General features: G+C 43.9%; 1 protein-coding gene across 1 annotated transcript in view; it reads left to right on the forward strand.

The window, feature by feature from the left end:
- The window catches only part of PRDM16 (PR/SET domain 16), a 1,072,267-nt gene that overhangs the window by 616,806 nt on the left and 433,066 nt on the right, over nucleotides 1-22,395 (forward strand). The window contains exon 3 of the mRNA XM_086921555.1: nucleotides 456-506. Coding sequence (XP_086777681.1) covers nucleotides 456-506 — 51 coding nt within the window. The remainder of the gene's footprint in view (nucleotides 1-455; nucleotides 507-22,395) is intronic.

Genomic DNA, 22,395 nt, shown 5'->3' on the forward strand with positions numbered 1-22,395 from the left:
CATAGGCCCTTCCTGAACCAGGCCCTATGTGTCTGATTGATTCTTATCAAGAGAGTAAACCAATTAAGGTTCATCCTAGAAGCACTGGTCACTTCCCATAAACTTCTCTGCATGCTTCTTTTATTGCTAGTAAGCAACTGTAAAAATTCAAAAAATCGCACATCTATTTTAAATTCTTATACTGACACCGGATAGGTCAGTAAACACTATATTAATAATGATCATTTTAAATGTGTTCACATCTCAGATTACTTTTTAGACAGGTAGATGGAAATCTATTTAAAGTTAGGGCTGGTAGTAGGAAATTGCATTAATTAAAATATAGCTAAAGGCCATAAACATATCTGTTCCTACTCTAATAGAGCAACAACCAGGCAGAAAAAGAATACCTTAAAATAAACTTATTTTTTGGGTGTTATACAGTTAAAAAACAAAAATATCTTTGTCTATTTCAGCAAGAACACGGTGACTCTGATGTAACGTCGCAAGAAGGCTGCATACGAAAGGTAGGAACAGATCTGATTGTTTCAATGTATTTTGGTATGAGACGCTACAAAGTGCAGAAAAGTTACTCTACATAACTGGTCGATGGAGCTAGATGGTAGATTTTATTTTGAGCCAATGTGTCCTTGTAGAAGTATAGGGACAGTAGGCATTTTCAAAGCAATTCATGTGGCATTATACCAGACAACTGTTAGTTAAATGCCCTCTCCCTAATTATTATTCTAAGCCACATTTAAGGGTCAGTTACGAAGAAAAGGTCTTTAACCACTGGCGTAGCCCTAGAAAGAAGGGCTATAATGGATTTGCAACATCCCACTACCTACAGTAGAATGTTCAAAGTTTTACGGGTGAACCAGACAGACACACATTGGAATATTGAAGGGAAAGGCCTAATCCAGCCATTTGGGCCCGGTGCTACCCCACAGTCCTCAAGGGAGATTCCAATATACTAGTACTAACGTGTTAAACGTTACCTACGCCCTATAACTGCTGTACAAGGAACTGTGCCACTGATGTACAGGGGAACTGTGTATAGAGTATTCAGACTGGTAGTCACTTTTCAAGCATCATAGCTAACGAGAAGCATATTTCAGGTGTCCGCGTCTACACGATAGATGCACATACTTAATATCACAATCCCACAGTAACCAGCATATAAATTAGTTAAGAGTTGAAATGGTGTGTAAGTGCACTACAATGACTCAGGACACAGAACTGAAGATGCTATCTTCAGCACAGTTACACCAAACCTATTTCTACCACTGATCCGATCATTGCATCTGCACTTTGACATTGTGCATTTACCTGAAAAAATGTTTGTGTCACGCATCTGACATTGAAGGTGAATCGTTTGTGTTCTGTAACTGAGAATTATTTGGGCACAAGGCTGACACCCTGCCCAATACACATTAACCTGTGAACCTATTCCTTATAGCTTTTGACATAAGATGTGCATAGATGTATTCATTTATTACCAAAACCCTAAGTAATACGTCTGGTGTCCCTATTGTTGGGACAACAGCATCCCTCTTAATGCGTTTGCTTGGCTCACACTTCCGAATCTTGTTCCCTTAGCCTCTTAATATTCTCTTGAACTTGCAGTTTTTGATTTTTAATGTTTAAGCAACTTCTTATTTAAATTTCACCGCTTTTTGTGTATAATGTGCTCAAATACTATTAGTTGTAAATACATTGAACTCATTTGATTTGTTGGTTATTTGTGGGGTGAATTTCGCCCACCTCCAGCAATTGTGATTTGATGGGGGCTATATTCTATTCAATTCAAGCAACTTGGAGTGACTCACACCGTGTTTGATTTAGGGCGCATCAAATGGATATTTATAGGAGGGATGTTCAGAATCGATATTGAAACCTGGACAAAACAATTAGACCCAATGCTATTGCCAAAACATTAAGGGCCCAATTTAGCACGTGGAAGGAGCCCTGTCTGTTCACCTGTCCACCAGGGGCTGAATATATACAGTACTTATTGGAACAATGGCTATGCGTAGCCTGTATTCCGTGCCCTCGTGACACTAGTGCTGCTCCATCTGTAATACAGATGGCAGTGGTGCACATATATTCCAGTGCTATCTTAAAGGAGCTTTAACTCATTTGCATATGGGGCCATGCAAATGAGGGAAACATTTGTCCTTTGCACCCATGCCAACTTAAGGACTTGGGGACAGAGGAAAAGAGGACATCAAGATGAGCACTGACTTTCTGCCACAAAGAGGTAGCTCACAGTAAGTGCCCTGCCCCTAGTGCACCCTCTGAAATAGGAGCTAAGGGGTTCCATGGACACCCAGACAAATCCCCCTGCAGGCAGGTTCCAACACTCACTGTTCCACTGCCTGCAGAAGGATCTCTGAAATGCAGCTTGGGTACTTCCTTCACTACGAAAGACTACTTCAAAGACCCGCTCAATCTTTCACTAACGTGCTACCCCGAAACATGAGCGAGCTTCTGGGTGCCCTGAGGGCAGCATGTCAACTGTAACAGGGTGCACTGACCATTTTTGCACCTGGTGCACTCTATGAAAGGAGCATCGTGGCTCAAACAGTGACAATCCACCCCACATAAAATACAGGCTCTGGACAGGAGAGGCCATGGCCTCCGCTCCCCTGGTGGAGGGCTATCTGAGTAGGACATCTCCACCTACCCGACGGGCATCTCTAAAATCTTCAGAGCCCTGTTTGATGCAAACTTTTTTTATTTTTCAAGAATAAACTAACTCCCAGAGCAGTTATTGAAACAGAATAATTCAAAAGCCCTGATTCACAGAGAGTTGTCCTCCTGTGCCTGGCGGTCTTTGAGCGATGTCGCTGCATGCCACCACCATGCTTAGCATGTCTTGCTTGACAGGTCCCAGGCAGAGTAATCTAGTGATAGGTGGGGCAACCACCACAATGACCTACTGGCCAGTGGCATAACAATAGCCCTCGCAGTGTGGGGGGTGAACTCCAGGGAGGCCCCCTCTGGGCAGCGGTCTTGGATACACTCCCTGTAACTAGTGGAAGAGGTGTGGAGCAGCGGCCAGGGTGACTAACTCTGGAACCCGGGGTCTCACGGTTCGATCCCCGGGGCCGGCAGTAGATCAGCACCATGTGACTCTGGGCAATAGCTCGCTTAATCGTCCCGAGGGCCCCCAGCACCTTAACACCGTCGGGTAATTGTTTGCGCTTTACAACTACTGGACCAAGAAAGGACTTGCAGTAGGGCCTCCTCAAGTTTCATTACGCCACTGCTACCGGCTCAGTGATAGGTCGCCAGACCAAAGAGTTTGATGGGCACAACAAGCTGAGGCTCCTCTGACTGAAACCTAGTAAATAGTGCAGGGGATCGATGGGTTTGCCGAGAAGGAGGATTGGCTAATTTATGGCAGTGCACCTACTCCACAAAACTCTAAAAGACTCCTGTGTGTTCAGTCAAGCCAGTTATGCACACAGTCAATCATATGCATCTGTACTACTGATTGAGAAGAATTACCATAATTAAGCATACAACACGTGATAGTGTGTAACGTGAAGTATTTTTATGGATGGCTGGATAAATCTCTTTTTGAAAGTAGAATGTAGTTTATATTCATAAGCATAATTTTTAGTTTCACTTTATAATAAACTCTGAACCACCTTTTCTGCCTTGCGTCCTCTGTGCATGGTGTGAGCTCTGGCACCTCTTCTAAAGGTGTGCAGTCACTGTGCATCATGCAGTCAGTCAGTGGCATAACATTAGCCCCCGCAGTTCCGCGGTGCAGGGAGGAGGGGCTTGAGTTCCAGGGGGCCCCTTCGGGCAGAATGCACGGGAGGCGGGCCCCTGGCCTGAGAGCTCCTGACTATTTCAGAGGGGGGCTTCCGTGTACTTTGCTGGGGGGCCCTCAAGTTTAGTTACACCACTGCAGTCAGTCTGCCATAAAATCAGTGCTTTAAATGGGCCGGTACTGTCCGGTATGGAAATGCGATGCAGGGCGCGGTACGAAATTCGTTTTATTAATTAAATTGTATACTTACCTTCAATTATCCATACTCCAGTTTTTAGCACACCCCACCCTGCCCCTCCCCCGCCCCGCCTCTCCACCTCACCGAAACTCCCTCCACGGGCCGGGGCTGCTGCATAGAATCACTCCAACATGCCTGTCCCCTCTTTTGATCACAGCAGCCCAGCTCATAAGATAGCACAGTGGATTAAATATAAAGATATCTCTGAGATAACAGAAAGCCACTGTTCCAAATACCAACAGACTCTATGGCCTGCATTTCACATGGCGGTAGACCACAGCTAACCGGTGCTGGTAGTTGAAGCATCTCTTCTCCTACGCCCCAACCTCTATTCTCCCCACGTCCCCTAGGAGTTTGTAGGGGGCAGCGGAAATCGGGCACAGATCAGATTTGATTTGCACACCCATCCCTTCTATCTGCAACTTTGCATGCAGCTGCGAATCTGCAGACGCGTGAGTGCTAATTGGTCTGATTAAGCTGTATGCTAATTATATTGAATAAACCGCATGCTAATTATATTAAATAAACGCCATTCTAATTATTTTAAATATACCACATGCTAATTGTTTTGAGTAAATGGCATGCTAATTATTTGTGACTGGAATCAGATTGATATAGTGGTAAGCGTAAAAAAAAATTCTCATCAGTTCGAGACATCTTGCACAGCAGCAAATCGTTTCGGATTAATATGACCCTTGAACTCCAAGGTAAACCATTTCTGCTCGACCATGTGCTTGCAGAAGGGGCTGCAGTGAGGAGGTATATGGGTTAATTTCAGAGGTAACAACTTTATCTCAGAGGAAGCTTTTATGTCCTCATCAAACATTATGGCCGAGAAAATAAGCCTCCTTTCTTAATGACATGAACGCATACATTTATATTCGGATCCTGATTTTCCATTTGTACAAATTGTGTGAATCTTGGCAAGTCTTTAAATCTCACAATGGAAGTGCAATTAGATATCAAAATAGGAAAAGATTAAGAGCAGTTGCCTCGCTAGTATTAGGTGTTCTAAAGGGGTATCAGTGTATACTTACTTTACAATATTAGCCTGAAATCTGACATATTTTAGGTCTGAGTTTCTGCAAAATGTTATAGTATGCTCTAAAATGCAAGGATTAGTCAATTTCAAATTATATTAAAAGACTATAAACCGATCACAAATTCTAATGTATCTTTTGTCTCGGAGAATCTATTGTTTAGTAGGTACTTTGAATTGCTGTGACTTTTGGTTTGAGATGAAATTTGAGGTTTGAGACATTACAAAATCACAGAGTGTGCTGACTTGTGAATTCAAAGTGCAAAACCAAGTGAAAAGTTGGTGGAAGGAAAAAAAGTGAATCATGTAACACCTGTATATCCCATCTACTACCACATGGCATGACCAACAGAATAGTAACAGTTAAAGCAACTGGTCCCAACAACAGAAGTTACCCCAAAATGCCCCTGGACAAACTGGTCTCTTGACACTAAGGCTCAGGTCAGCATTTATATGCGCCATCCAATGTTATAGCTGCCAAGTTTCCCTGGTCCGTGCATGATTGGCTACTCCAGTCCAGGTTTTTTTCTTTAAATCCTAGAACTGGTGGTCTTGCTTTATAGTGGAACAAACATGACAACAATTCCCAGAATTTCAGTAAAAACAAGACTGGCACAACACATGAGGAATGGACCTGAGAAACGTGGCAGGGCTGCAGAGTAGACAAAAAAAGCAGTTCTCTTTACCCAGCCGAGCATCACTAACAATCGCCAACAGTAGGCATTCTTGGATTTTGCTAAGTTTGTTGCTGTCTGCTTGGTTTTTTAGATGTATTGTGACCTCATTCACTGCAGAACCGCTTCCAAGAAGCTGGCGCATGTTTTTAAATGCGGCTGCATCTTCAGCTAATGCTTGCGCCTCAGCCTGTAATTATTTTTCATTAGCCAATCAAACATGCTGCAAGGCTCGCCACCATAAAAAAATAACTCGTTCCTGCATTAAATTGATTAAGATCAAGCAAATAAAGTCACATTTCATTTCTTTACAGCAGTCACAAATAGGAGGCAAGGTACTCCTGCTGAATTGATTTAGCATACACTTATCACAGTGGCTAATGGCCTTCTGCTTGAACAGCACCTTTTACTACCTGGATTTTAATCATCTAGAAGCTGCTGAGTGACGTATTCAGCTCTTTTTTAAAATAAAAGTATATGATGTCTGTTTTTAACACTCTTCTATCTCATTTACTAACTAGTTTATAATTACTTCATAGCACATTATAGCACCAAACATGGTGGTATACGGCCCTCCTTTATATGCTTTGTTTCATTCAGGTGCACAAAGGGTTAAAAAAAAAGGGAGGATTCTGCCCAATAGAGTTGAAGGGCAAGGGCATACCTTTTTGGGTACAGATCTTTTCATTCGGGTATGGTGAGGAGTCTGTTGGATTTTACCAGGGATTTTTACATTCTCTCTCTCCCTATTTCTCTTTCCCTTTTCAAGGTCTTAGAACATGTTGCTTGTTTTAATGTTGGTTTTTATTATACTTTAAAATGATCTGCCTGCATAGTTGTTGGAAAACCTGAAGCTCCCCCTCTAATCTTACTGACCAAGCTCCGCCCCTGTAGAACGGTAGTTTTGTTGAGCATGTAAAGTTGGCTTGATGGCTCCCTGTCATTTCTTCATAGAGCGCACTCTGGTTTGCACACATTTGGGTTTAAACCTTGCAGTGAGGAAGAGCATTGTCTCTTCGGAGAAGCCTGACCATGGCCTGACCTTGTGAAAGGACCCGTAGCAATGGGAGTGAACTTTTTACCTTTGCCTTCCCCATAACTCATGGGGCGTTGTCTATGTCGCGGTCGGATCCTTTCATCCAGACGGACAAGTTGGTAATGGGGCAGAAGAAGAGCTGTTTCTTTTTTTGGGTGACAAGTGGCCCTCATTGCAAAAGTTGAGACTGTTCGTCCCCGCCTGTAAGCCTGTTGATGAGTTCATAAGCTATTGGCCTGAACAAGATCACAGATGCTACTGAAAGGAAAGATTCAGTGAAAGAGTCAATGATAAAAAAAATAACATCCTACCATTTCGGAGCAAGCAGCCCGCGCTCACAACCACAAGAAGATATCTACATCATAAGCCTAGTGTGGTGTATTTACATTTTGCCCTGAGTGAACTGGGCACTCACTTCCATAAAAATGGTCACAATATGTTTTTTCAGTGACCATAACAATTCTGTAAATTCTCCGGTCCACCATAGCTTTGAGATTCTACATAGAGGCAACATTGTGTTTCATACTGCCGTGCACCTGGAAGTTTGCGCAAGGTTAAAAATATATATTTATCATTAATAAGTTGTAAAGAGTAACAATTCAATGACAGTATGAAAGCATTAAGTCAGCAACTTGCTGTGGCGAAAACATGTTCAACTTGTATCATACTTAAAAAATGTGCTCTTACTCAAAATACCTTTTAAGTAATCCTATATCTATGCTTAAATATTTTTTTAACAGGCAGCTGGGATTCTCGGATATAGTTAACTTTAATTTAAATGTTTATGTTTTCAGATACCCTTTGGTTCATGCAATCGACCTATTTTTAGTAGTTCGTTGCTTGGAAGCTGAGGGAACCCACGATCAAGGAGATGAATTGATATTCCCAGGGAAACACAATACGGCCAAATGAGGAGTGTGGATTATAACTCATGTCTCATGGTTTCAAAGTCGACAGTGCAGTCACTGAGCCATGTGACTTGCCAAAACAAGCCTTTGGTTGGCCAATCACTGGTTAGCATTTGATTTGTTGTGCATCACTGGAACACTTCCTCTAGTTTCAGACGGTGTTTATAGGAGCACAGTTTGTTCGATTTTCACCTAAGAAATTAGATTGATTTTCCTTTCCAATGCAAAGGTAGTTAATCCCAGGACAATAATGTGGGCGTTACCCATCACGCCTCACTCCCCACTCCTAAATGTGGGTGTTGCACGAGCTCCAGCCAGTATTTATGAGGTGATAAATGTATGGGGCGAGGGGAGGCCGGGTTTATGGTCAGGGTTCAGAGCTGTAAGGGTTAGGAGTTCAAGTCTAAATGTAATGGGTTGTGAAGGGACAATCACTAGACAGCTTTTGGAGCAGAAGAAGATGGGTTCTCTCCCTCCCCATCCCTATACACTTTCACATGTCCTCCCCAAATGGACACATTTTATTAATATTCAAACATCCTGCTATATTTATCTTTCCATCTGGCACGTGGAAACTATTTTTCCAATGATCTTCGAAAATGCGCGTGCAACAATAACGTTGCTGCTCATCTGCGACTGCCCTGTTGTTTCCATAACTCTTGTTACCTATACATTAAGGCATCTGAAGAGACCTCAGCCAATGGCAGGAGGCCACGCATGATGATAGCAAACCCATCAGTTTGAATCACACTGGAGCAATCTGAACCACAATCATTCCCTATTGATAAACGCAACAGGGGTTTTAAGAGATGTATCGCCTGTTTCAGTCCTAAAATGTAATTTAAAAGACTTTCGCAAGTTGCACTTTTAATGCCTACCATAGTTTGTACAGAACAGATAGATCCCAGTTTATGTTTGAGAGACGAGTTAGTCGTGGGCTTTCTAGCCCCTTCTGTGGCCCAGGAACTTCGTATGTGGAAAACCATGTTGCATGTATGATTATTGCATTGAAGTGGAGAAGTGTGGCTCCATGGTTAGAGCAGGCAGACCTCGATGCAGAGCTCTGGCGAGGGACCAGGGTTCGATTCCTGCCCTGGTGGTTCTCGGGCTCATTAATTCCCCTGACCGGATATTCTCGCCTCAGTGCCTATTCTGATCATGGGTCCCACGCTGCAACTCTAGGCAATAGCTTGCTTAGTCTCCACAACGGCCCCCACAACGCGAGGGATGCCTGGTCTGCACCATGGGGGTGCCCAGGAGTGGACACTTCACAGGGAAAGCCAGGAAGGGTTCCCTTGTGGTATTCGTACAAGAGCCGGGATACCCACTGCGGGTAGCTGTGCGCTATACAAGTACAAAAAAAAACAAAAGTCAGCAGTGGCATAGCTAGACCAACTGCCACCCGGGGCGGACCCTGAGCTTACCACCCGGTGCAGGTACGAGCAGGCGGGTGAGGTTGGATGGTAAATGGAGGCTGACAAATGACTTGTTCCAGGGGGAGGAGGGTTTTGCGGCCGACGGGTGACTTGTTCTCTGTAGCAGTGGAATGGTGGTAGCCACGCCCCTAGCTACGCCACTGGCAGCCAGACTTCATAACATGCGCTGCTTTCTTACCTTGCACTGTCAATCAAAAATATAATGAAGACCTTCCCAGAACAGAGAGCTGTGGTGTGTTTTAACAGGGTGAAGTGACACTGGCCACGGGCAAAACCCCAAGTACTCACTACAGACCCGAGGCCACAGTTCCCACAATCCTACCTTGGATTGTGGAGTCCGCCCCAGGGTGCAGATCAGAAGACGAATCAAAGTTTCAAACACATATATAGAGCCAGTGCTTCATTTGTGCTGGTGATTTGCTCCAGGGGCCTCATTTATGAAAAGTGACGCATCACTGAGTGAAAACAGCGATGCGTCACTTTTCACTGCGCTCTCCCTGCGACACTAACGATGCATCATATTTACAGTATGACGCATCATGTCGCAAGGAGTTACAGATACGTCAGTGTATCTGTAGGCGCAAAAGTGACGCATTGCTGGAGTGTGTAACAAAAGTGACGCAACTCCAGCAATGTGTACTTTCACATAGGCAAGTCCCATGTTGTTAGTGCCTGTGTCAGTCTTGAGGCAGGCGTAAGATTTTGACGCATTAGCAGACAAAAAATGGCGCAGTGAATTCTTATAGATTTCACTGCGTCAATTCTATGACTCTTTTTTGCGTCAAAACGCCCCCCTTGCATACATTATACCTAGCGCAGGTATAATGTGGCGCAGGGGTTTACAAAGTGACGCATCTACCTAGATGCGTCACTTTGTAAATATGGCCGCAACAAGGCGCATTTTTTACGCCACTGGTGCGTCACAAAAAGTGACGCTTCAGCGGCGTAAAAGTGACGCATAGCCTCATAAATGAGGCCCCAGGATTCATATTCGGGGATTAGGGAGCTATTTTTCACCCTCAGACTTTGAGTCTGAGTAACAGAATGAAAGAAAAGCAGAAACTGACAGCTGCAAGATAAAAAAAATACATATGGCTCCAAAAACTCTGTTATAGATTAGAGCCAGAAAACATAAACGTAACAGGCAAACTAACCCTGTGCTGAGGCAATACATTCTTTAGTTTATAAAGTCGTTTTTTCCTTGAATTTCCTTACAAATGGCCATTGCAACTGGACTATCCTCATCAATCAGTGTTTATTTATGATTTATGATATATATTTAATAAAAAGACACTGGGCGCTTCCACCTTTTCTACACTTGCCCCCGTATCTGGAACACCCTTCCACCTGACATTGGTTTTGCCTCCTTTTATCTCATATTTAGGAAACTCCTGAAGACCTGGCTTTTCAGGTTGGCTTTAGATTAAGCTGTCAGAACGTATAATTGGAGCTTTGCTTCTGCAGCTCCAGCACCAGGAGACCTTTCGGTGGATGCACACTTTACAAAAACCTGGTAACATTACAGAACGTAGAACAATGTATTCTCTTTAATACGTTTACTTCCCCTTGTTGTATCTTGGATAATGAACTATACGGGCAGATATATAAGAAATTGCGTTTTTGCAATTTCCTAATAGTGAATTTTAGTGATTTGCTATTAGGAAATCACAAACTGCGACGTATAACAGAGTTTTTTACACTGTTAGCTATTCGCAGTGGGTCACAAATGGACCTGCCTCGTCAATATTCATGAGACAGGTCGCAATTTACCACCCATTGTGAATGGCTACAATCACAGGGATGGTGGCCGGCTGGGGTCAGCAGGCCTCCATGTCTGTGATTGCTTTTTAAATAAAGCAATTTTTTGTTGTTGTAATGCAGCCCATTTCCCTTAAACCAAAACGGGATGTATTTCAAAAGTAAAAAGGAAAAGCTATCTTTTCATTTTTTAAGAGTAGGCAATGGTCCCTGGGACCACTGGGGGTGCCCACATTCAGTTGGGAACCCCTTCCAGTTTGCCAATAGGTTACCACCAACTTGAAGTTGGTGATACCTGCGAATGTTTTGTGACCGCATTCTGAGTTACAAAACATTCATACATACTAGTGCTATTCGGTATTAGGAAGGGATGCCCTAAACACTTTCCTTACTAATACTGAATCACAAAAGCAAAATGTGATTAGTAACAAGTTGCAGAGTCGCATTTTGCCTTCTGTCAAAGGCAAAATGAATTTTACTGGTCGCAAATGGCACGGTAAAATGCTTCGAACATACAGCCCTACAATCTCTGGCTTTAGATCACTATGAAGTCTTATTTCCCAGGGTGTAGTGGGTGAGGTCTATGCCAAACGTAGCTTGTAGGTTCCATCATTATTTTCCAATCTGCTCAAGAATTTAAGTGATACTTACCGCGGTGCAAAAGTCGAACCACCCCTTAGCAACAGCAACGTTTGCATCATTGCTCTGCAATGACTGATCAGTCGCTAGGGCTGCTATCGCTCCAAAGACCTACCAATGCATCATCTACTTGCTGTAAGCCTCACATTTCTTTTGGAATTGGTGCGTTTGTTCTGATTCTGTACTTAGGAGAGGATGCGGCGTAACAGCCAGAGCTGCCGACTTTGGAGCTGGGAAACCAGGTTCAAGTCTCTGTGTCGGCTCAACATCCTGTGATTCTTTGCAAATCACTTAATCTCCTCATGCCTACCAAAAATTAAAGTGTCCTTGTGTAATATAACTGGTGCTCATGTAAAGTGCTCCAATACCTTCAGGTCAGGTTTGCGCTAAAAACTGCACACAAAAAATCACATCTAGCTCATACCTTAAACATTCTAAATGAAGCACAGCTTGTGACGTGCAGGCAGGGGGTGCAGCAGATGTTCTTGCCTTGTTATCAAGTGGCTCTTAACAGGGTGACTAGGGTCAAACGTCTGAGATCTGATTTCACAGTGATATCTGTACCTCACCATCTTCTATAAACAGAATACTGTCTTTCACTAACTGGTGGTAACCTGAGCTTCAACCAGGCAAGAATCCTCATGGGTTTTGACTAAGAGTAGTACTGGTATTGGTCTGGCATTTTCTAAATTCCAGTAACTCATGCTTGCTATTCGATGCAACTAAAATAATAGGCATCCCTTCAGACACTGACACTGTTTTAACATGGGTGTCGCTTTCGACTGCCAGTGACAGGCAAAGGATATGAGTTCTGCCAATCAGGCAGCATTAAGAGGGTTAGACTGGAAGACCTGCTCTTCACTTAGAGAACCGACATGATTATGACCCATTCATCCCATCCATGGTGCTGCCCCCTAGTGGTTTTTGTCTTTTACTGCGTGTCAGGTGTTGTCTGTGAGTGTTGCCAGCTGATTTCCATCCAAAGCTGTTTAAACAGTGGAGGCTGGGCTCTACACAAGAGCTATGAAATTGTATATTTTTTAATGCACAGGGCTCAAGGAGGGTCTACATGGATTTCTTTTTCTATGCAAGCGAAATCTTTCAGACTTTCCTATTGTTGGATTTCATGTACTCAGGGCCGGACTGGGATCAAAAATCGGCCCTGGCAAACTGCTCAGCTGCACTCCACCCCCACCCTGAGTGGGAGGGCAGCTGAGCAGTTTGCGAGGGCCGCTTACGGCCGATTTTGTTACCGGGGGCTGATATTGCCGACCCCCGGTAACAAAAACGGCCCCCCAGGGGCCCAAAACCGGCCCCCACCCTAGCGGCCTACCGGGGAAACGCCTGGTGCCCGCTATGGCCAGTCCGGCCCTGCATGTACTTCGCATAATTGTTGGTTTGTTTCGGTCATGCTTTTTTATGCAATGTTTGCCTAACATGAGTTTGAAAAGAAAATATGTTCGGGTATTGTAAAACTGAGGTGTACCACACAACCATGCATTTTTCTGCTCAAACGAGTATTGTGACGGTATGTCACATAATGTTTGTGCACAAGGTATGCCCTCGTGCCTAGTTTTACATAGATCATTGGTGAAAATTATTTTGCATAATTTTCATGAGAATTGCATATATATAGATATATATATACTAGCAGCCCGCCCCAGCGTTGCCTGGGGCAGAAAGGGGCTGGGGGCAGTACAACCGCTCCCGTCCCGACCCCCTCCCGCCCCGACTCACTCCCGCCCCCTCCCGGATTCACTTGCGCCCCCCTCCCGCCCCGACTCACTCGCGCTCCGACATTTTCCTTTACTGCTGCCTCCCTCTTGCCTCCCCCTGCATCACACAGTCTCGCACTGAACTTTCCCTTTCCGTACCTGTGCCGCCGCTCCTCACTGCACAGCCGCTCGTCACTGCACCGCCGCTCCTCCTTCGTCGTCATCACGCACGTCGCGTCGCGGTCATCACGCACGTCGCATCGCGGCCAGCGCTAGGTCCCGGCCGGCGCTACTTTCAAGGGACTACTTTGTTTACAAACTTAATTTTTTTAATTTACTTTTTTTTTTATTTATATAGCCTATGTCCATCTACACACCCTGACATTTTCATAGATGTATCGTGTGTGTAGATTGGCGCTGTGGTTCCCGAGTTTACCTGGCCAAAAGGTGCAAGTTCTCTCTTTATAATAGTAGTATAGATATATATATATATATATATATATATATATATATATATATAAGAGAGAGAGAGAGAGAGAGAGAGAGAGAGAGAGAGAGAGAGAGAGAGAGAGAGAGTGAGATATTTATATATAAGCAATATTTGAAATAATGCTCACCCAGAGCCAATGGTTAACAGGTTGAATGACACTTGATCACATAGATCACATTACAACAGTTAGGGCTGCAATGATAGGCTTTGAAGACCGGTGCGCCCAAATGGTTCCTGTTGCTGACCACAGGAGAGAAAGACTGGCATAGACATGTAAGACGGTGGCTGCCACTAGCAGCAGTAGTTGCAAAACGGAACGTTGAAATGAAAGGGGGGGGGGTGTGGCTGCCATTTCGACAGTAGAAGAATGGGAAAATGATTTAGACTGGTGCTAGCAAGCAGAACGCACAACATACAAGAGTAGAGGGTGCCCTAAAAAATGGGAAAAAATATGGGGGGCCTGGCAGACATACAGAGGTTTATAAGGAAGTCACTGTGGAGTAAAATGGTCGTTATTATTCAAGATTGCTGTAAGTAATAACATTGTATAGCAGAACTTAGTAAATGTATAATCAAAATGAATGATGCTATAAAACAATTGCTCCTTGTATACACAACTCACTGTATACGTACCAATAAAAAAAGAGTTAAAAAAAAAATCTGCAGTTTCAGATTCAGAAAGGTGGGACATTCTGCTGCAGGGGATCTACTGCGTGTAACCCTTCTGTCTGTCCCAGGTGTGGTGTGTCTGGTTGGCAGTCAGGGGTCTGCACCTCACAGGTTTTGCATCTTGAAGGGAGGGATCGGCTGCTCAGTCTTCTGAGGTCATTTAAATGAGGCCAATTTGAATTTTATAATCGTTAAATAATTCCTTGCGCAGCACTTTAGATAGCATTCCTCAATAAGGAGTACACTGGCCTTCATTTTCTTAGGTTTTTACTCTCAAGTGCACAAAATCTTTCATTACCAATGCACATCCACTTTCGTGATTAACAAAATGTGAGTTTGCACTCATAATTGATGTCTTCAAATAGAACATTTTGCCAACATGGCGAGATTTTAAGGGGCAAACAAATCTGTTTACAGGAGAGAATTTTATAAATTACAGAATAGCAACACCTGCAAATTGTGGCAGTCACCCACAAACTTGCAAGTTATGGGTGTTAACAAAACTTTTACTTGACTTTGTCCACCCTAAAATTTGATTTACTCCTGGATAACAAAAACAGGAGCTGCCTGTTACACCAAACTGAAGCCAGTGGCATTATAAATAAGACAACAGCAAAGGTTCAAAGTGGAACCATTCGAAAAAAAATCAAATGTAAGTGATTGTTGGCGTATCTCTAAGTAAAGTCAATGTAGAAACGTGTAGTTTTAAAGTCAACAGGCCTTGCCTTTGAGACCTATCAGCTTTGTCAATTGCTTGTTAACCACCCTGCACAGCATCTCTGATGATGAGAATGATAATGATAATGATATTTATAAATCGCGCAAATACCAAAAATTGTGTCTCAGCGCTATATGTGCAGCTATGATGTGCAGCATAGCTAAAGAAAAATTAATTGACGCAGTGACACGTGTCATTTTGTGGGCATGCACAGGATGTATGCGCACATCTACAAAATGTTGTGAACACTTTCCTTTGCCTCTTTAGATACCCACTCTCTAATAAAAGAGAGAGGGACCCTATTCCAAAGGGATGGGGTACCAACTATTGACAATGTCAAAACAGAAATTCCCTTTGGACAGATTGATCACACGAAATTATAACACAACATACAGACACAATACAGGCAAATTTAGAGCAATACACTAGTGAACCAATTTCCAAAACAACAAATAAATTCCAAATGTAAAGTTTTATTAAATATAAAAAAGGTTAAAATCAAATAAAAAGATATCAATCAAGGGAAAACAGACAATATATCAAGAACACAAATGTACTAAAATTCATCACAAGTTAACTAAAACTATACCAAGGGAGATACTACGAAAGGGTGTTATTCAGCATCAGTCAGAATAATCCTTAGGTTCTAAAGTTGATTCTCTCCCCCAATCCTCAACTAGTGTATTGCTCTAAATTTGCCTGTATTGTGTCTGTATGTTGTGTTATAATTTCGTGTGATCAATCTGTCCAAAGGGAATTTCTGTTTTGACATTGTCTTTAGATACCCATCCAAATTTAAAGATTAACTAATTTGTAAATGGAACAAGAAAAAATGGGGAATTTTTAAAGTGGGTGGGGTTGCGTAAGCAACACTGGCCACGGAAGCAAAATGGAGGAGGGCAGTGGGACATGCGAGAGCAACACGGGAGGACAAAAGCTGTGGAAGCAACACGCAAAGGGCAAGAGGGGTGGAAGAAACACGTGGTTATTGGGTAGCAAACAGGGAAGATGCAGATGGGGGAAGCATCAACAGACAAGACAGAAGGCGGGTACAGGTTGGGTGAAGCACCACAAAGGGCACAGGTGGGGGAAAAATGGGGTGTAGCAATAGGCGGGTGCAACATGGAGGCGGCATGAAGAAGCAGACCTGAGACAAAGCAACACAGATTGCAGTGGGAGACAGCTCAAAAACACATGCACTCTCATGGTGTGCTTAATACAAAAGAAAAAAAAGGAAATTCATGAAAGGCAAGCAGTGGGAGCAGTGAAGGCTATCAATCAAAAGAGATGTAAAAAGTCAATGCTCTATGACAGAGGCAATCACAAAATTGACAAGCTGGTACACAAATAAGAAGCAGGCAAATGAGAGGGACTGGGAACTGCAACAATCTTAAGCAATGTGGCCAGCAACAAACCTCTGAATGTTCCCAATAAGCCACAATATGTCTTGCAACAGCCACTGCTTGCGCTGTCTCGTAGGCTTTGACCTAAAAAAAAGGTTCTAATGCCTTATGCCAAACCAATGCATTCTAATATAATAATATGTTAGTGTAGATAGATAACAATACAAAATATAAATGTAGATAAGGTGCTTAGACTCAAGTGAGCATACAGTGAAGCAAAGTGAAATGAAACGTGTGTATATTTGAAAGAGTTGATGGACTAATGAGAGCAGCAAGTGAGTGTTATTGTCCACATTGATTCAGATTGATAAAATACATTGATCAAAATGCATTTTTGGTATGTCATTAAAAATGTGTCTTTCCTTGATTGAACCTATTGTTAGAGAAGTCCAAATCACTTGCATTTGATTGTATTTCACATTATACCAGTGTGAGCGCTTGTTACTGTTATATGGGTTTACTCCTAACATGGGTGAGATTAAATCATTTCTCAAAATAGGACAGGGAAGGTGACACCTTCAAACATTCTTAGAAAAATGCTAGCAAAAAGTTGAAATATACTCAAAACGAAGCGTAAGTGTGCTAGAGCAAATTCTAAGATTTTTTTAGAATCTGGAATCATCTTTATTTTTTTATTATTAGCATTTTTACTGGCGCCTAAACATGGATCATTTTGCTACAGGAAGGGAAAGGTTGAAAGGTGGGATGTCACCCTGCCTGCTGGGCGCAGGAAGCACTGATTGCCACCACATGAGGCCTTCTGCTGGGAGAAAGAAAAGGCGGACATGTCCTTCCTCAGTGTCTTCTTAAAAGTCACCACGTCAGAATGTTCGGGCTCACGCGCCGAGCCCCGGTCTCCTCCTAACCTCCTCAGGATGTACTATTTTTCCGCGCCGCGGTGACAGGCGCTCCCGGGGGGCGCGGGCTCTCCATTTAGTCTCTGTTTACTTAGAGGGAATAGCCGGGGGCCAGCGGAGAGAAAACATCTGCGGGACATAATCTATCGCGTTATCTATCTATCACTCTTGTCCCGGCTGGCTCCCCGGAGAGCTGGCTGAGAGAGACGTAATAAAAAGTCCTCGCTGAAGAGGCTTTGGGGACAAATAAAGAGGCATGTTAAGGACCGGCTGAGAATGGATAGAGGACATTATTAAACTGCAATACCCTGCTTATCAAAATCCAATAGGCCGGGCGGAGGGCTAAAAGCTCCCAACGCCGTCTAGGCCTTCCCCGAGATCCGGCAGCCATCCTTCCACAGAAGGAAAAGATACGGCGGCGACAGATACCATCGGCTGGCGGCCAAATTGGATTTGTTGTGTTAGAAAGAGAAACCTTTTCTTCTGTCCAGCTTAGATTCTTTTTCTAAGACACAAGGGGAGAAAACAAAACGCTTTTCATGGCTGCGTCCAACCTGGCTGAAAATCAAGAGGAAAAAATAGCGCTTTGTACTGAAAACCGCTATATCGACGATTAATAAACATTTATCCGATGTCTCTGCTGTTGACAGAACAGGTAGAAATTAACTGATATTGAATATAACATACATATTTTCTTTCAAATCTATATCTATGAAAAACTGTTCGGATTGATACATTTAGTTGGGCCATTTGAAATCAATGCTCTGGAGCATTTGTGAATAAAAGCTCAGAATAACTACATATAAAAATGCACACACTTGGTTTTAGCAATATATGCTTGAATGTGTCTCGAACACGTCAAAAATGTATGCATGGTGCCATTTTGTCCTATTCATTTCACTCAGCCAATAAAGATACCAATACATTTGGAAATTCGTTTTCTGGTGCAGACAAGCAGAATGTCAACACATTCTCTCTGAATATACTTATAAAAATTACTTTCGTTCATTTGAAAATATTGTCTCTTGGATTTATTTACTTTGATTTAAATCACATCGCTATTACATCTCCCACCTTCTGCCCTCACCAGGGACGGTGGGACATTATATCACCTCAAATATATATCTATATAGTGTTATGTGGCAGAGGTATGGTGTATATATGTTGCCAGTGTCACCCGTCACGCATCTCTACATATTTATTCTTTTTAACATATGAATATCAGAGGTCGCAGCCGGCGCCTGATGCTCTGGAGAGGCGTTGCACCAAATAAGATGATTGATTGTTAATTATGATAATTTGTAAAACGCTTATTTGGGCTGTGTGGCCGCACCGGGCGCCGGAGGCGCGGGATTCTGCTGGGCCGGCCGGCTATCAGAGGCCGGCCCTGCTCGCGGAGGATGTGGAGGTCTCCTGGGCACGGCCCTGTGGGTTCGTCAGGCTGATGAGTGATGACCTCCAGGAGCCGGGGCCCAGACTTCAAATAAGTAGCCAGGATGGTAGTTAGGGAGGAGCAGGCAACTGCTTACTGTCTTCACTGGAGCAATTACTTGGTAGGCCACACAGCCTGAGGCCTGAGCAGTCCATCACCATCCAGACGTGCCGTGTGCTCCGGCAGACAAACTCCACATTCACTCTTTCTGTCTCTCGCTCTCTTACACACACAGACACAGATACAGACACAAACAGACACACACATACACACACACACACACAGTGACCATCATACTGCACCCACAGTGACCATCATACTACATATGCCTCACTCACAAATTGCAAAAGTATACAGATGGAAATAAACACAGAGGCAAAGTCAATCAGACAAGCATGTTACATACATACATCAAGCACATACATGCGGAAGCCAAACACTTTGGACAGATTTACAAGAAATTGGCGCATCTGTACAGATGCGTCAGTTTCCCTGCACCAGCCTGTGTAACTCTTGCCATGGATGCGCCATATTTACAATACGGCCCACCAAGGCTCAAGGATTGACAAATGCGTCGGAAATTCTGATGCATCTGTTGGCCCAAAAGTCATGCATTGCTGGAGTCGTGTTGCAAGTACAACACAACTCCAGCAATGCATGTTGAGGCCTATACTTATTGTACTGCGTCGCTCCTTATGCCAGCTTAAAGCAGGTGTAAGGTTTTGACACAGTGGCGTCCTAGAAGTGGCGCAGTGAAATATTGTAGTTTTCACTGGGTCACCTTCAGGAGGCTTTCCTGCGTTGTAACGCCCACCCTGCATATATTATACCTGAAGCAGGTTTAATGTGATGCAGGGCTTTACAACGTGACACATCTCCCTAGATGCGTCACGTTGTAAATTGGCCCCATTGTTTATGCCGCCACTGCTTCACAAAAGTGACACAACGGCGTTGTAACAGTGTCACAAGGCGCTTGTAAATCTGCTCCCTAAAGTCTATAGAAACAACTCACACACACCTTCTAGCTATACAACACACACACATAAAGACAGATGCACAAAGATATACAAAGTCCATCAAACTATCAAAACAACAAATACACATCTCATACATTGGAACAAACACACCCACACACATGCACACACACACCATATCTGGCTAGCTGACTAAAATACGAACACGTAGATGCATAAGCAAAAATACAAATAAAGCGGATCAGATCACAGAAATGCCTAACCCACAAAAACACACATATCAAACACTGAATGAAAACATTGTAAGTTATTCGATTATTTTTGGGGGTGAATGACTTTCCACCTCAAGGAATAATCACGTCCCTTCTCAGGGTGTACCCTTAAAGTCAGTACATTAACCTGAGCATGCTAGCCTAGTAGCAGACCGGCTTAACTCAATTACCAAAACAGTAAGAAAGTCGAAGTGCAAAACAATAACAAGCACTGGCGTTGCCAATAGGTCTCGCAGTAGGAAAGTTGGAGCTATTGGTTTTGTAAATGACATTTTATATTTATATATCGTTATTGGCATTGTCAATAACAATATATAAATATAAAATGTCATTTACAAAACCAATAGCTCCAACTTTCCAAGTGCGAAACCTATTGGCAACGCCAGTGCTTGTTTTATTTCTGAATAAGAATGCCTATGAAAAATTCTGAATCAAAAATGCAAAACGAGTTTTATATAATTGTATGCAAGCCAGGCCAATTACCCTCCCGAAAATGTGTCCCATGCAAAGTTACTTTTAAATACAGGAACACAACAGGCTGTGGCACACATTCATTCTAATTTCTTCTTTAAAAAGATCAGTTGGTGAGGTTGAGTGCCACGGGTTCAATGCCACGGGTTGAAGTCAAATAACGAAAACGAAAGCCGTGCAAAAGTAGATGGGCCGGCCAGCAGTGAAAAAAGTAAAGTTTCGGGAGAGCCTGGGGCGGGAATGCGAGCGAGGGGAGGCAGGCAGATTACGAGGGAAGCCGGATGGGGGCGGGAAAGCCTGGTGGGAGGCGTGAATGCGCGAGGGGAGGCAGGCGGATTGGGAGGGAAGCCTGATGGGGGCGGGAGAGCCTGGTGGGTGGGCGTGAATGAGGGGAGGACTGGGCTGGGCTTGCATGAAAGTGAATTGGCTGCGCGTCCAAAGGAAACAAGAAAAAAAAAACCTCCACCCTCTCCATTACTGTTCAACTGGTGGCCATGTGTTCGTGAGGGAGTGGTCCGAAGAGTGTTTCAACATGCGCCTTGCGCCCCTGACATGCCATTGAAGGTTGGTGCAACCCTTCTTATGAATTACCAATTCCATGTTGGTGCAGAGTTGGAAGGACGGGGGGTTCATACTATGGGGGGCCTTTATCCTGGAGGGCAAGTTTATTACAAGAGATGAGGCCATAGAATCCTTTCAATTGGGTACGGGGAAATAACTCCAATATGTCAAAATATCAACCACAACTCGTGAGCTGTAGCCGACGCGCCACCCCACTCCAACACCCTGGCAACACGACTAGATATGGCTCATGGCTGTAGACTGATCTCCCGCAATGATAGGGCGCTCCGTGATGATTCATTGTCGACAACACTCCACGTGCAGGCCAAATGGTAGGAAATCATGGGGGGGCTCTCTAACAGCTGGGGAATGGATAAGGGTGCATGAGGGAGTACGGACAGTCAGCTCCAATGCCCGTTTCAAATTGTTGCAATATAATTTCATGCACCAAACCTATCTTACTCCACATGCTTTGAATGTTAGTTATGCTCCTTGACCAGCCAGCTGCACACGCTGCAGGCCCCGAAAGCGGATTTATACATATGGTATGGTCTTGTACTTCTCTGTTCTCTTACGGGTGGGAGGTATTGCAAAGCCTGAATAGAGCTAGGGAATTGGCGATACCATTTGAAATTTGTCAGGGAGGGGGGAGGAGGGAGTGCGATGCGAGCAGCAGCAGGGAAGGGGGCGGAGAGGAGGCTCTGATGGAGAGCGAGGTAAAGCCATGCTTTGCAGCAAACCCTAACAAGCGGAAAACGAAAGCCGTGCAAAAGTAGATGGGCCGGCCAGCAGTGAAAAAAGTAAAGTTTCGGGAGAGCCTGGGGCGAGGGCGCTCCGTGATGATTCATTGTCGACAACACTCCACGTGCAGGCCAAATGGTAGGAAATCATGGGGGGCTCTCTAACAGCTGGGGAATGGATAAGGGTGCACGAGGGAGTACGGACAGTCAGCTCCAATGCCCGTTTCGAAGGACGGGGGGTTCATACTATGGGGGGCCTTTATCCTGGAGGGCAAGTTTATTACAAGAGATGAGTCCATAGAATCCTTTCAATTGGGTACGGGGAAATAACTCCAATATGTCAAAATATCAACCACAACTCGTGAGCTGTAGCCGACGCGCCACCCCACTCCAACACCCTGGCAACACGACTAGATATGGCTCATGGCTGTAGACTGATCTCCCGCAATGATAGGGTGCTCCGTGATGATTCATTGTCGACAACACTCCACGTGCAGGCCAAATGGTAGGATATCATGGGGGGCTCTCTAACAGCTGGGGAATGGATAAGGGTGCATGAGGGAGTACGGACAGTCAGCTCCAATGCCCGTTTCAAATTGTTG

The sequence above is a fragment of the Lissotriton vulgaris genome, chromosome 5 (genome assembly GCF_964263255.1).
Source record: "Lissotriton vulgaris chromosome 5, aLisVul1.2, whole genome shotgun sequence".
NCBI classification, from domain to species: domain Eukaryota; kingdom Metazoa; phylum Chordata; class Amphibia; order Caudata; family Salamandridae; genus Lissotriton; species Lissotriton vulgaris.